At 43.1% G+C, this 14,108-nt stretch overlaps 1 protein-coding gene across 4 annotated transcripts in view; it reads left to right on the top strand.

Moving 5' to 3' along the window:
• The window catches only part of fam221a (family with sequence similarity 221 member A), a 106,205-nt gene that overhangs the window by 70,818 nt on the left and 21,279 nt on the right, over positions 1 to 14,108 (top strand). Inside the window, exon 5 of one of the 4 annotated variants that reach the window (XM_068050904.1) lies at positions 4,029 to 4,078. The exons of the other annotated variants lie outside the window; for them this stretch is intronic. Within the exon in view, the coding sequence (XP_067907005.1) occupies positions 4,029 to 4,048 (20 nt within the window). The 3' untranslated portion in view covers positions 4,049 to 4,078. Of the gene's footprint in view, positions 1 to 4,028; positions 4,079 to 14,108 lie in introns of those variants that run through there. 4 annotated transcript variants of the gene reach the window in all.

The following is a 14,108-nucleotide window of genomic DNA, read 5'->3' as shown; positions in this document are numbered from 1 at the left end:
CCTTCACCCCCCACCCCGCCACAGTTCACAAACTTTTAACTTTACCCCTTCCCACCATCCCCGCCACCAATCAGAATAGTTTGACCCCGCTCCGCACCCCCCCCCACCACACTAAGAAACTTACCTCCTCCCCCTCCCCACAGGTGTTGCGCTCGTTTCCCCGGACGGGGATCCGAAGGCGCGACAGTGCCAGCCGCCGGGATGAAGATTGTGGCGGCACTTCTGGAGGCAACAGGAACGCCATTAATTCAGGTAAGTTAATGAATTTGAATATTTAAATTACGGTCCCGTCGCCGAGTGGCGGGGGGGCCGCCTTGAGGCCTCTCTGCCACTGGCAATATCAGGACAGGCCCTGCCAGCGTTGAGGTCCGTGGCAGGCCTCATCCGGGGCATTCTTCATGCCCCTCCCCGCCACAGATCCTGATGTCGAGGCCTTTATAAAATCCAAATATACTTGGTCCCTTCACCAATTCATTAATATAGATGCCCCAGTACTGATCCCTGTGGCACTCCACTAGTCCCCATTTATCCCGACTGTCTGTTTCCTGTTAGTTAGCCAATCCCCTATCCGTGCTAATATATTACCCCCAATACTATGAGCTCTTATATAGTAACCGTATCAAATGCCTTTTGGAAATCCAAATACACTACATCTACTGGTTCCCCTTTTTCCGCCTTGCTTGTTACATCCTCAAAGAACTCTTAATAAATTTATCGGACACAGTTTCTCTTTCATAAAACCATGCTGAATCTGCCTGATTATGATTTTCTAAATATCCTGCTACTAATTCTTTAATAATGGATTCTAACATTTTATAATGAGAGATGTTAGGCTAATTGGCCTATGGTTTCCTGCTTTCTGTCACCACCCCCTCTCCCCCATTTCTTAAATAGAAGTGTTACATTTGCGGTATTCCAATCCCCTGGGACCTTTCCAGAAACCAGGAATTTGGGGTATGTTGAACATTCCTTGTTCCAGTCCTACTCATGCCCCCTCCCCAAACTCTTTTTCCAGTACATTGATGATTGTATTGGTACGTTCCCTGCTCTTGCCCTGAACGTGGAAAACGTCATCAACTTCGCTTCCAATTTCCAGCCTTCTCTCGCATTCATTCACCGCCCTTCCCTCCCCTTCCTCCACTTCTCTGTCTCCATTTTTGGGGATAGTCTGTCTACTAATATTCATTATAAGCCCACCGACTCCCACAGCTACTTCGACTACACTTCCTCACACCCTGCCTACTGTCAGGACTCCATTCCATTCTCTCAGTTTCTCCATCTCCATCGCATCTGTTCTGATGATACAGTATTCCACAACAGTGCTTCTGATATGCCTTCCTTTTTCCTCAACTGAGGATCCCCCCCCACCCACCCCTCCCCCCCCCCCCACTGTGGTTGACAGGGCCTTCGACTGTGTCCGGCCCATTTCCCATACTTCTGCCCTCACCACTTCCCTTCCCTGCCACAACCGCAACAGGGTTCCCCTTGTCCTCGCTTTCCATCCCACCAGCCTCCACAACCAGAAGATTATCCTCCACCCTTTCCAGCAGCTCCAGTGTGATGCCACCACCAAACATATTTTCCCCTCTCTCCCATGTCAGCATTCCGAAGGGACCGTTTCCTCTGCAATACCTTGCTCCACTCCTCCATCACCCCTGATACCTTGTCCCCTTTCCACGGCACCTTTCCATGCAATTGCAGGAGGTCTAACACCTGCCCTTTTATTTCCTGTCTCCTCACCATCCAAGGCCCCAAATACACCTTCCAGGTGAAGCAACAATTTACTTGTACTTCTTTCAACTTAGTATACTGTATTTGTTGCTCGCAATGCGGTCTCCTCTACACTGGGGAGACCAAACGCAGATTGAGTGACCACTTTGTGGAACACCTCCGCTCAATCTGCAAGCATGACCCTGAGCTTCCGGTTGCTTGAAATTTTAATTCACTATGCTCTCAAGCCCACATTTCTGTCCTTGGCCTGCTGCAGTGTTCCAATGAAGCTCAACGCAAGCTCGAGGATCAGCACCTTATCTTCCGATTATGCACTCTACAGCCCTCTGGACTCAACATTGAGTTCAACAACTTCAGACCGTGACTGCTATTTTGATAGTTATTTTTAACCATGTACCAGTCTCAAACTTGTTTTTGCTTTCGGACAGTGCCGTTCATTATTCCACCATTAACATTCTCTCTGGACAAATGCTTTGTCTTTTACTATGGCAATTACTACTCCCTTTGCATCTTTGTCATTTAATCTCTCCTGCCCTCTGACAGACCTTCCCTTTTGTTCTTCTCCCCCCCTCCCCCTTTCACTTGCTCATAGCCTATTACATTTCTAACCTTTGCCAGTTCTGAAGAAAGATCACAGACCTGAAATGTTAACTCTGTCTTTCTCTCCACTGATGCTGCCAGACCTGCTGTATATTTCCAGAACTTTCTGTTTTTACTTACTTTAGCTGCAGTCTTACTTTTTAAATATTTGTAGAAGCTTTTACTGTCTGTTTTTATATTTCTTGCTAGTTTACTTATTCTCTAATTTATCTTTATTGAGAGTTATGTTATGAAATATCTCCTTAAATGTCTGCCACTGCTTCTATACTGTCCTACCTTTTAACTTATTTTCCTAGTCAACTGTAGCTAACTCTGTCTTCATACCCTTGTAATTGCCTTTATTAAAGTTTAAGACACTAGTTTCAGACCCAAACTTCTCACCCTCAAACTGACTGTGAAGTTCCTACATGTTATAATCACTCCTGCCTAGAAGATTTTTTACTGTGAGGTCATTAATTAATCCTGTCTCATTAAACATTACTAGGTCTAATATAGCCTGCTCCCAGGTTGGTTCCAGAGCGTACTATTCTAAGAAACTGTCCCTAATACACTCTATGAACTCATCCTCCAGGCTACCTTTGCCAATTTGATTAGTTCAATCTATATGAAGGTTAAAATCTCTCAATTATTGCAATTACTTTCCTACAAGCCTCCTTTATTTCTTGATTTATATTCTGTCCTACAGTGTGGCTACTGTAAGGAGGCCTATAAACTACTCCCACCAGTGATATCTTTCCTCTACTATTTCTTATCTGCATTCAAGCTGTTACCACATCTTGATCTTCTGAGTCAAGATCAACTCTCACTACTGTACTAATCTCATCCTTTGTTAACAGAACTGCCCCACCTCCTTTTCCTTTCTTTCTATCCTTCCAAAATGTCAGATCCCCTGAACATTTCTTTCCCACCCTTGGTCACCTTGCAATCATGTCTTTGTAATGGCTATCATATCATACCCATTTATTTCCATTCGTGCTATCATTTCATCCATCTTGTTATGAATGCTGTATGCATTCAGTTAAAGAGCCTTTAATTCTGTCTTTTACCATTTTCCATACTCTGACCTTATTTGTTAGTGGACTCTTATGTTTGTACGCTCTGTCCCTTCCGGTCACACACTGGTTGTCATTGACCGTATTGCTACCCTGCAGTATTGCCTTGTCTTTTTCGTTAACTTTCTAAATTTCCCCTCACAACCCTCCCCCCAGCCCCATTTAAACGATTCACCAGGACACTGGTGCCAGCGCGATTCAGATGAAGGCCATCCCAATGGTACAGCTCCCTCTTTCCTCGGTATTGGTGCCAGTGCCCCATTTCTCCACATCAATCTTTGAGCCACGCATTCAACTCCCTGATTTTATTTACCCTATGCCAATTTGCTAAAGCTGCAATGTCTCATAGTTAAGTAATATTTGTTAAAATTTTGCTAGTTTTCAGTGAATTCCTAAGCATCATTAGGTTTCTTTTTTGTTTTTACGCAAATTGAAGTGGCTTTAAAGTATGAAGACTTATGCACTTTCCACCATTATGTGGATCTAAACTGTGCTGTCAATCTTATTAACAAGCAACTTAATTTGTTTTTTTAAACAAAATTAAGACAATTCAAAATGTATTGTAAATGTAACCAGGGATTTGTTTGCAGCAGATTATGTTGGTCACAATTCTGAGGTCATTTGCAAGTTTCTTCAACTTTTTAGATACCTCTTATGGTTTATGATGCCACATTCATCCTTTCAATTAAGTTGCAGACTATTATTAAGAAGGTACTATACAGTACTTACCTTATCTTGGAATAATTTTTCTTGCTTACTATGATTTGCTTGATCAAGTTCCATTTTATTTATCTATTTGTGAGTAATTCATGACAGACACAGTAGCTGAACTTAATATGGCTAGTTTGATTAAACCTTCTAAATATTAATTATAGTTATTTTGAGATTTTCATTGTATATTCGGAGCATTCAAACTAAGGTTGGAAACATTTTGAAGGAGGGTGCAAAGTAAACTGAATAACTGAGACTTGGCTAAACCAGGACATTGCATCTTCAGAAAGAAATCAGGCAAGTGCCTTTGCTAATGCAGCAAATGCAGTCTAGATTGAGGTCAAGGAAAAAAGTCAATCATTGAGTGTTATTACAGATGTCCCTTAAAGATAAGGGAGGCCTGTAAAATGTGATAAGTTATCCAGATACCGATTGTGAAAAGAAATGAAAATCTAATGGAATAATATATGTTTTGTAGATGCTGACTTGCTTATCTTGTTGAGCAGTGAATGTGGTTGGAGATTATTCTGGAGGTATCGTAAATAAGGCACAAATAGGATTAGGATTCACTAATCATAATATCATTCAAAATTAACTGCCCACAGGACTATGACTAAAGCACACAGGTGCACACGTGTAAAAAAAAATGAATAAAATGAGACAGCCTCGAAGGAAGGAGTTTGAACAGGCTAATTGCAATACCATAATGGTTGGATAATCTATAGTGGAAGAGTGAATTATTTAAGGAACAGTGGGTGATCCTTCAATCAAAAATCAACTTTGGCAAACAGTATAAAGGACAATGGAGGCCAATTCAATTAAGGAGCTATGGAAAAAAAAAATAAGACAAGCAGCTGGCTTTTAAAACATATACAGAGCCTTTCTTCTTCTTCTTCTTCTTTGGCTTCCTTGTCTCGGGAGACAATGGGTAAGCGCCTGGAGGTGGTCAGTGGTTTGTGGAGCAGCACCTGGAGTGGCTATAAAGGCCAATTCTAGAGTGACAGACTCTTCCACAGGTGCTGCAGAAAAAATTGGTTGTCGGGGCTGTTACACAGTTGGCTCTCCCCTTGCGCTTCTGTCTTTTTTCCTGCCAACTGCTAAGTCTCTTCGACTCGCCACACTTTAACCCCACCTTTATGGCTGCCCGTCAGCTCTGGCGATTGCTGACAACTGACTCCCACGACTTGTGATCAATGTTTCAGGACTTCATGTCGCGTTAGCAGATGTCTTTAAAGCGCAGACATGGACGGCCGGTAGGTCTGATACTAGTGGCGAGCTCGCTGTACAATGTGTCCTTGGGGATCCTGCCATCTTCCATGCGGCTCACATGGCCAAGCCATCTCAAGCGCTGCTGACTCAGTAGTGTGTATAAGCTGGGGATGTTGGCCGCCTCGAGGACTACTGTGTTGGAGATGCGGTCCTGCCACCTGATGCCAAGGATTCTCCGCAGGCAGGGAAGATGGAATGAATTGAGACGTCACTCTTGGCTGACATACGTTGTCCAGGCCTCGCTGCCGTAGAGGAAGGTACTGAGGACACAGGCTTGATACACTCGGACTTTTGTGTTCCGGGTCAGTGCGCCATTTTCCCACTCTCTCTTGGCCAGTCTGGACATAGCAGTGGAAGCCTTTCCCATGTGCTTTATGATCCTTTACGATCAGAGAATTGGGTGGATTATAGAAGAAAGCAAAACTATGTTTAAAATTATAATTATAGAAGTTAAGAGGAGCATTGAACTTGATACTGCTGAGAAGATCTAAAATAACAATAAAGATTTATTTCCTCAAAATTATTTACATATTAAACACGGGACAAAATAAATTACTGATCCACTTAAAATGATGATAACTGCAGCATCTGTCTTCACCCAGGAAAAGGAGGGAAAGTTGCCTGTGTCAGAAATCAAATTTTCATGATTGGCACATTTTACAAGTGTTATGAATGCTGGATTTTGTAGTGTGGTTATGTTTTAAACCTGTGATCTTAAATGCAGTGTAAAAGTCTGTCCAGAGACAAGCTGGAGGTCTTGATTACCATGAGAACAAGGAATCTAGATCAAAGACCCTTTTGAAAGCAGGATGCAAGGTTGTAACACTTAAAGGCCAATGGGTTTTGCTCTCCCAGACTCTCAGATTGTAAGCAGGGAGCCAGGGCTCTAAAAATGTAGATTCAAGTTGCAATCTTTAACACCTGGAAACAAAGGGAGGCCAATGTGGTTTTGCTCTGGTCAGACTTATGGACTCTGAGAATTGTAAAAGGCTATTGAGCTCTGAACTGGATAAATTCAGAAGGCTTTCCTAGGTCAGGAGGCTGAAAGGGAGAAAGGAAGAACATACGGTCACTGGCAGCCTGAAGAGAGAGAGAGAGAAACAGCTGCTCTCAGATCACTGAAACAGCTAAAGCTTGCTAAGATTTGAACCCAGTTCGAAAGTCATGGTTGGCGGAGGAGAAAAGACCAACCGGGCCACCAGAGATTGCCTTATTCGCAGAGGACCAGTTGAATATGCTTGGAAGAAGTGAGCGAAGAGAATGCTGGCATTGAGAAGGACACTGGGAGATCCAACCCCTTGCAACTGGGAGGAGTTTGGGACTTAACTGCAAGGATACCTTTTTGATGAGAACACTGTATAATGTATAAATGTGGTGAGGGGTTTTCAAGTGTGATAATAAATTAATGAGAAACACCTTTTTCTGTAATTTAGTGTATTAGCTACCTACTAAGTACTGTTTGGTGAATGTTGATTTTTAGTTTAGTTGTAATGGTAAAGGTCTTAAAACATGAAATCTTGTGTAATTCTTTTATCGGTCTGGGGAATTCATATCTCATGTTTCAAAGTTAGCGATCACTACTGAGGTCATAACACAAGTAACAGCCCATATGGTTTTTTAAAAAATCTGTTTGAAATGTGCAAAGCACCATATCCAGACCACACTGATGTAATCTAAATAGATTGGAAAAGGACTAACGGAACTTAATTTTTAAACGGGGTGATGAGGCAAGCTGGAATTATAGCCCCAGTTTGGTATGACTGGCAAAATTGAGGCTATGCTTGTTTGTGGTGCGGGCTTAATTGCACTATCAGCAGGGAACGTTGGTCTCACTGAATTTTGCAAAGTAAGCCTCTCTCTGTCAGTTCTATGTGCTGCATAGTTTCCCTGTGCAGTATGGCACACCTGTATATTGTTTGGCTGGGAGCACCAAGTTTGGGCAAGCCAACAGCTCTTTTAGGTCTGCTGCTGGTCATTGAAAAAGGATACTGTGCTCCTTTTAAGCATTACCATTAAGGAATGTAGTGGGTAGGAAGTGTTGTACCAGTGTTGCAATGTTGCATAGGCAAAATGTGTGTAACAAAGGCAATGGGGAAAATCCAAGCATATAGTATAGACTTCTTAGAGATCTTGCTGCAGGAGATGCACTCTCTGGTGTTGAAGTCCATCTGCCTATTAAAACAGAGGTGCAAGTTAAATGAAGATGGATATAGAGAGATGAATGAATGTAGTTGAGTGAATGTTTGTCATACCTGGGAGCAAATGCACAAAAGTGTTATGGCACTGTGAGAAATGCCAAAATAAGTGTCTCTACCTTTGTATACATGCTTTCTCCTTGTCCATAGGAAATGTAAACGTTTGTTCTCCATACCCTCAGGAAGATAGAATGCAGAACATAGGAACAGTAGTAGGTCATTTAGCCCCTCAAGCCTGTTTTGCCACTCAATGAGATCCTGACTGATCTGTGACCTAACTTTGCGGTAGAGAGTTCCAAACTTCTACCACCCTTGTGTGTAGAAGCATCTCCTAGTTTCATTCCTGAACGGACTGAGTCTAATCTTTAGACTATAGTTTCTCTCTTTCTGCCTTATCTGTTCCCCTTACTATTTTATTTTATTTTTATTTATTTATTTAGAGATACAGCACTGAAACAGGCCCTTTGGCCCACCGAGTCTGTGCCGACCATCAACCACCCATTTATACTAATCCTACATTAATACCATTACCTTCTCACATCCCCACCTTCCCTCAATTCCCCTACCACCTACCTCTACTAGGGGCAATTTATAATGGCCAATTTACCTATCAACCCGCAAGTCTTTGGCTGTGGGAGGAAACTGGAGCACCCGGCGAAAACCCACGTGGTCACAGGGAGAACTTGCAAACTCTGCACAGGCAGTACGCAGAATCGAACCCGGGTCGCTGGAGCTGTGAGGCTGCCGGTGCTAACCACTGCGCCGCCCTTTTATTTAGAGATACAGCACTGAAACAGGCCCTTCGGCCCACCGAGTCTGTGCCGACCAACAACCACTCATTTATACTAACCCTACAGTAATCCCAGTATCGAACCCGGGTCCCTGGAGCTGTGAGGCTGCGGTGCTAATCACTGTGCCGCCCATTAGTCTCACACCCTTTGTCTTTCCATATAGCCCTTTAAGTATATAGCCAATTCCATTTGAAAGTTACATGGAAGCAGATTCCACCACCCTTTTGGACAGCGCATTCCTGATTGTAACATTGTTAAAAAAAAAAATCTTTCCTCTTGTTCTTTTGCCAATTGTCTTAAATGGTGACGTCTGGTTACTGATGCTTCCACCAGTGGAAACAGTTTCTCCTTAATCATCTAAGCCGTATAATTTTGAGCAAATATATTAAATTTCCCCATAACCTTCACCCCAAATACCTCAAGCCCCTTATTCCTCTTGTAGTATGTAGACAAATTCAGAGTTCTTACTTTGCTTCAACGAATTCCAAATTTAGGGATAACTTAAACACTTATTCACCGGTAGTAAAGTATCATCACTTATCATCACTATCTTGAAAACTTCAAACAAATCACCCCCTTAACCTTCTGAATTCTGGGGAATACAACCCTAGTTTGTGTAATCTCGCCTTGTAATTTAACCCTCGGAGTTCGGGTATCATTCTGGTAAATCTATTCTGCACTCCAGCAAAAGGCCAACATATGCTTCCTAAGATGTGGTGTCCAGAACTGCTCACAGTACTTCAGCTGTGGTCTAACCAGGGATTTATTAGTTGGAACATGACTTCTACACCCTTGTTTTCTAGTCCTCCAGATATAAAGGCCGGCAATCCATTAGCTTTTTGGTTATTTTCTGTACCTGTTAATGACATTTGATGATCTATGTACCTGGACCCGGAAGTCTCTTTGGCTCTCCACTGGTTCTAGCTTTTCACTATTTAGAAAGGTTCAAAGTAGATCACCTCACTTTTTCCTGCATTGAGATCCATTTGCCACAGTTTTGCCCATTCACTTAATCTATCAACATCTCTTTGTAATGTTACCATTCCAACTACACTGCTTATGTTTGTGTCATTGCAAGTTTGGATATGTGGCTTTCTATCCTGTTACGACCAGGTGAGAAAGGGGTCTTGGGGTTCCCTCTCAGCCTTTTCCTGGTTTGGCTGTAACAGGGTTTAATTTTTAAAACACTGTGTTTTAGCTTCCCTCTCAGTGAGTCCTTGCTCACTGCTGTCTAATTGTAATGGCAAAGAAATCAACCAGATAGATTTTCTCAGGTTTAAAGAAGAAAGGTGTAAGTTTATTAACCTTAAAACTCTAATTCAATTAAAACTACTAAAGATACACGATGCGACCATGCTAGCATGCATACGTGATAAATACACACGCAAATAGAGACAGAAGAAGAGAAAGAATATAAGGGGAAAGGGTTTGAAGCTATAGTTGAAGTTCAGTTAGTGTATTTGGGTTTGATGTAAAGTCTTTGATTGAAGTGAAGTCGTGCAGTTCTCGATGGGGGCCAGTGCATAGTTTTAATCTTGTTTCGCTGATCTTCTGTCTTGAGGCTTAAATTACTTCTGTGGGTCCCTGGAACTTTGCTTGAGAGAGAGACAGGGACAGACCTTCCTTCTCTTGGTCTTCAAATTGCAGTCTTTTCCAAAACTGTTCGGTGAGCACAATTCAAACAATCCCAGGTTGCCCAGCAGGTTAGTCATGTGACTAGCTCCTTATTTGGAACAGTCTCTCCTGTGAGATTTTGTGGATTCCTTCAAGCTGATACTCTCAGTGGGGGGCGGGGGCGGGCGGATGGAATGCTGGCTCTTACACATTCACTGTCTCTTGATCATCTCCATTGACAAAACTCCATCTGGCTAATTGAATCAGGGAGGCACTCCCATTATCTTCTTCAGGCAACTGTCTTTTAGAATGCAAATGTGCAGCCATGTTTTCAGCCACTGTTGTGGTCTTTTTAAACAAGTTATTTCAAGTCCAGTAACAGCTCAAAATTAATGTTCCATATGACAAAATTAATATGTCTCATTTTGGCAGGTGTGGTTTTCGTCACAATCCTTTCTACTAATTCATCAATACATACAGTGAATATCTGAGGCCCCAACACAGATCCTTGCTGGACACCAGTAGTCACATTTGGCCAATTAGAGTACCTGCCTATTATCCCACTTTCTATCTCTTGCCACTCAAATAATAGCCTTACCAGGTTAATAATTTGCCTTCCATTCCAACACCCTTATAACAAAACAGAAACTGCAAGGATGCCACTGCCGAAGGACACAGCAAAGACTTTCATGTAGCAGTTTAAAGTTTAGCTTGAAAGACTACTGCCAGCATAAACACAATTTGCAATATCCTGGCATAAAGCAGGTACTTTTTATAGAACAGGAATGGTGTTTAAGATGCTTGGGTAGTTGCTACCTCCTTCCTAAATGTGTTCTGCTTACAGGTCAAGGCAGCACACAACCACTAAGAAAGGATCAGGACAGGCAATAGTCCAGCTATGCTTAGTAGCTCACTCGCTATAAGAAAATTGGTCCTGGCCTTTTCTGGTGCAAATTTTCAAGGATTGGCAAGGCTAAGTTTAGAAACATGATGCCATCATTCAGTTGTCCTTTTATTATTCACCTTCCAACGCTCTCTTGATCCTTATGGCAGTAGCTAAACTGCTAAACAGATGCATGATGCACAAAATATCTATGACCTCAACCCGCTTTGAAGGCATTGTTTTGGGATGCATTGTGAATTATCTTTCTTGTAGGGTCTTCACAAGACACATTGTGAACCCTGGCAGATCACAGCAGCTTGTGCCAACCTCCCTGCCCCTTTGCATTCTGCATCATTACAGATACTAGCACCTTGGAAAATGTAGAGAGTGAGTTTGAGAAAGTTGCACTGGGTGATTTTTGCCCCCTCATAAGTTGTTCTCCTTTTTCAGTTGATGTTGCACTGATGTGAGAAATCAAAAGGATTCCCATCTTCCTATTTTGTTAGCTGCAACCTATAAGGTTGCCAGTGCTTCAGGAAATTCTTGGAGCGATCTGAAGGCTTTCGCAAAAAGCCTTAAGTACACAAGGGAAAAAATATGCAAGATGTTTTATGTAGAAGTATACTAATATGGGGGGGAGGGGAGTGGTGGGGGAGAAACCCACACATCCGAACTAACTGAAACACAATTAACTTTGTTTGAAGGATTAATCCAAAATAAGCCAACTCATTGAAATATTAGTTGCTCAGTTTATATTGATTAGGCAGAACCTTACAAAAAGTCATATTTAAGAATGGGACCTCATTTTAGTAATTGTTAAATGTGGGTTTGGCTTGCTTCCAGTGCCGTCTTCTTTCTTCCCAGCCAACTTCCCTGCCTCCCAACAAACATATTGGATATGCAAAATTGTGCATGCAAAGCTGGGGATGTAATTTTCTGACCAATGTCCAGCAGTAGCGAGACTTCATGCCAAAGGTAGAACCTTATAAAATCTGACCTTACAAATCAGAATGGTCACCATTAGGTGTAATCAAAATCTTCAAAACCATTTTAAGAAATTTTATAAGTGAAAATGTAGAAAAGTGCCACTGATTAAAGTCAATCATGAAGGATTCAGGCGGAAGAAAGGAAATCTGCCAGCCTTACCCAGTCTGGCCTACATGTGACTTCAGACCCACAGCAATGTGGTTGACTCTGAACTGCCCTCTGAAATGGCTGAGCAAGCCACTCAGATGTATCAAACTGCTACAGAAAAGTCAAAAAGTATAAAAGCAGACAGACCACCAGGTATGGCATTGGAAATGACAAAGGAACATCTTGCCCAGTTGACCCTACCAAGTCCTCCTCATGAACATTTCAGGTCTTGTTCCAAAATTGGGAGAGTTGTTCCACAAACTAGTCAAGCACTCACAGAATTGTACCTTTCAACCAATGTCCCAGACTACTCCATCACCATCCCTTGGTATGTCCTGTCCCATGGGGAGGACTGACCCACCAGAGGTGGCAGCACAAGGAGGGAGTGGTCCTGGGAGTCCTCAACATTGACTTTGAACCCCATGAAGTCTCATGGCATTAGGTGAAAAACCATCTGCTGATTACCATCTACTATCCTTCCTCAGCTGACAAATCAGTACTCCTCCATGTTGAACACCACTTGGAAGAAACAATGAGAGTAGCAATGTATTCTGGCTGGGGGACTTCAATGTCCATCACCATGAGTGGCTCAGTAGCACTGTACTGACTGAGCTGGCCAAGTCCTGAAGGACATATCTGGCAAGTGGTGAAAGAAACAACAAAAGGGAAAAACCTGCTTGACCTCGCTCTCACCAAGCTACCGTCGCAGATGCATCTGTCCATGAGAGTATTGGTAGACGTGACTACTGCACAATCCCTGTGGAGACAAAGTCCTGTCTTCACACTGAGGATACCCTCCATCATGTGTGGCACTACCGCCATGCTAAATGGGATAGATTCAGCATAGATCTAGCAGCTCAAAACTGGGCATCCATGAGGCGCTGTGGGACATCAGTTGCAGCAGAATTGTATTCAATCACAATTTGTAACCTCGTGACCTGGCATATCCCTCACACTACCATTATCATCAAGCTAAGAATCAACCTTGGTTCAATGAGGAGTGCAGGAGAGCATGCCAGGACAGCACCAGGCATACCTAAAAATGAAGTACCAACGTGGTGAAGCTACAACTAAGGTCTACATGCAAACTAACAGGGGATGCAGCGTGCAACACAGAGCTAAGCAATCCCATGCCAGTGGATCAGATCAAAGCTCTGCAGTTCTGCCACGTCCAGTCGTGAATGGGGTGGACAATTAACTAACTGGAAGAGAAGGAGGCTGCACAAACATCCCCATCTTCAATGATGGGAGAGCCCAGCACGTCAATGCAAAAGACAAGGCTGAAGCATTTTCAGCCAGAAGTGCCAACTGGATGATCCATCTCGGCCCCATTCTGAGGTCCCCATCATTATAGACGCCAGTCTTCAGCTGATTTGATTCATTCCATGTGATATCGAGAAATGCCTGCAGGCACTGGATACCCTAAAGGCTATGGGCCCTGACAACATCCTGGCTGTAGTACAGAAGACTTGTGCTCCCGAATGAGCTGTGGCCCTAGTCAAGCTGTTCCAGTACAGCTAGAACACTGAGATCTACCTGACAAAGTGGAAAATTGCCCAGGCATGTCCTGTCAACAAAAATCAGGACAAATCCAATCCAAGAAATTACTGCCCCATAGGTCTAATCTCAATAATCAGCAAAGTGATGGACGGTGTCACCATTGACAGTGCTTCAATCGGCACTTAGCAACAACCTGCTCACCAATGCTCAGTTTGGGTTCCGCTAGGGGCACTTGGCTCCAGATGTCATTACAGCCTTGATCCAAGCATGGAGAAAAGACCTGAATTCCAGAGGTGAGGTGAAAGTGACTGCCCTTGACATCAAGGCAGCATTTGACTGAGTGTGGCAGCAAGGGGCCCTAGCAAAATTGAAGTCAATGGCAATCAGGGGGAAAACTCTCCACTGGGTGGAGTCATACCTAGCCCAAAGGAAGATGGTTGTGGTTGGAGGCTCATCATCTCAGCCCCAGGACATCGCTGCATGAGTTCCTCAGGGCAGTACCTTAGGCCCAACCATCTTCTGCTGCTTCATCAGTGACCTTTCCTTCCTCATAAGCTCAGAAGTGGGGATGTTTGCTGATGATTGGGGGGGTTTAAACTAAATCAGCAGGGGAATGGGAACCTAAATT

The sequence above is a fragment of the Heterodontus francisci genome, chromosome 2, assembly GCF_036365525.1.
Source record: "Heterodontus francisci isolate sHetFra1 chromosome 2, sHetFra1.hap1, whole genome shotgun sequence".
Taxonomy (NCBI): Eukaryota; Metazoa; Chordata; class Chondrichthyes; order Heterodontiformes; family Heterodontidae; genus Heterodontus; species Heterodontus francisci.
The sequence above is the reverse complement of the archived record's forward strand: the minus strand, read 5'-3'. Positions and strand labels throughout refer to the sequence as shown.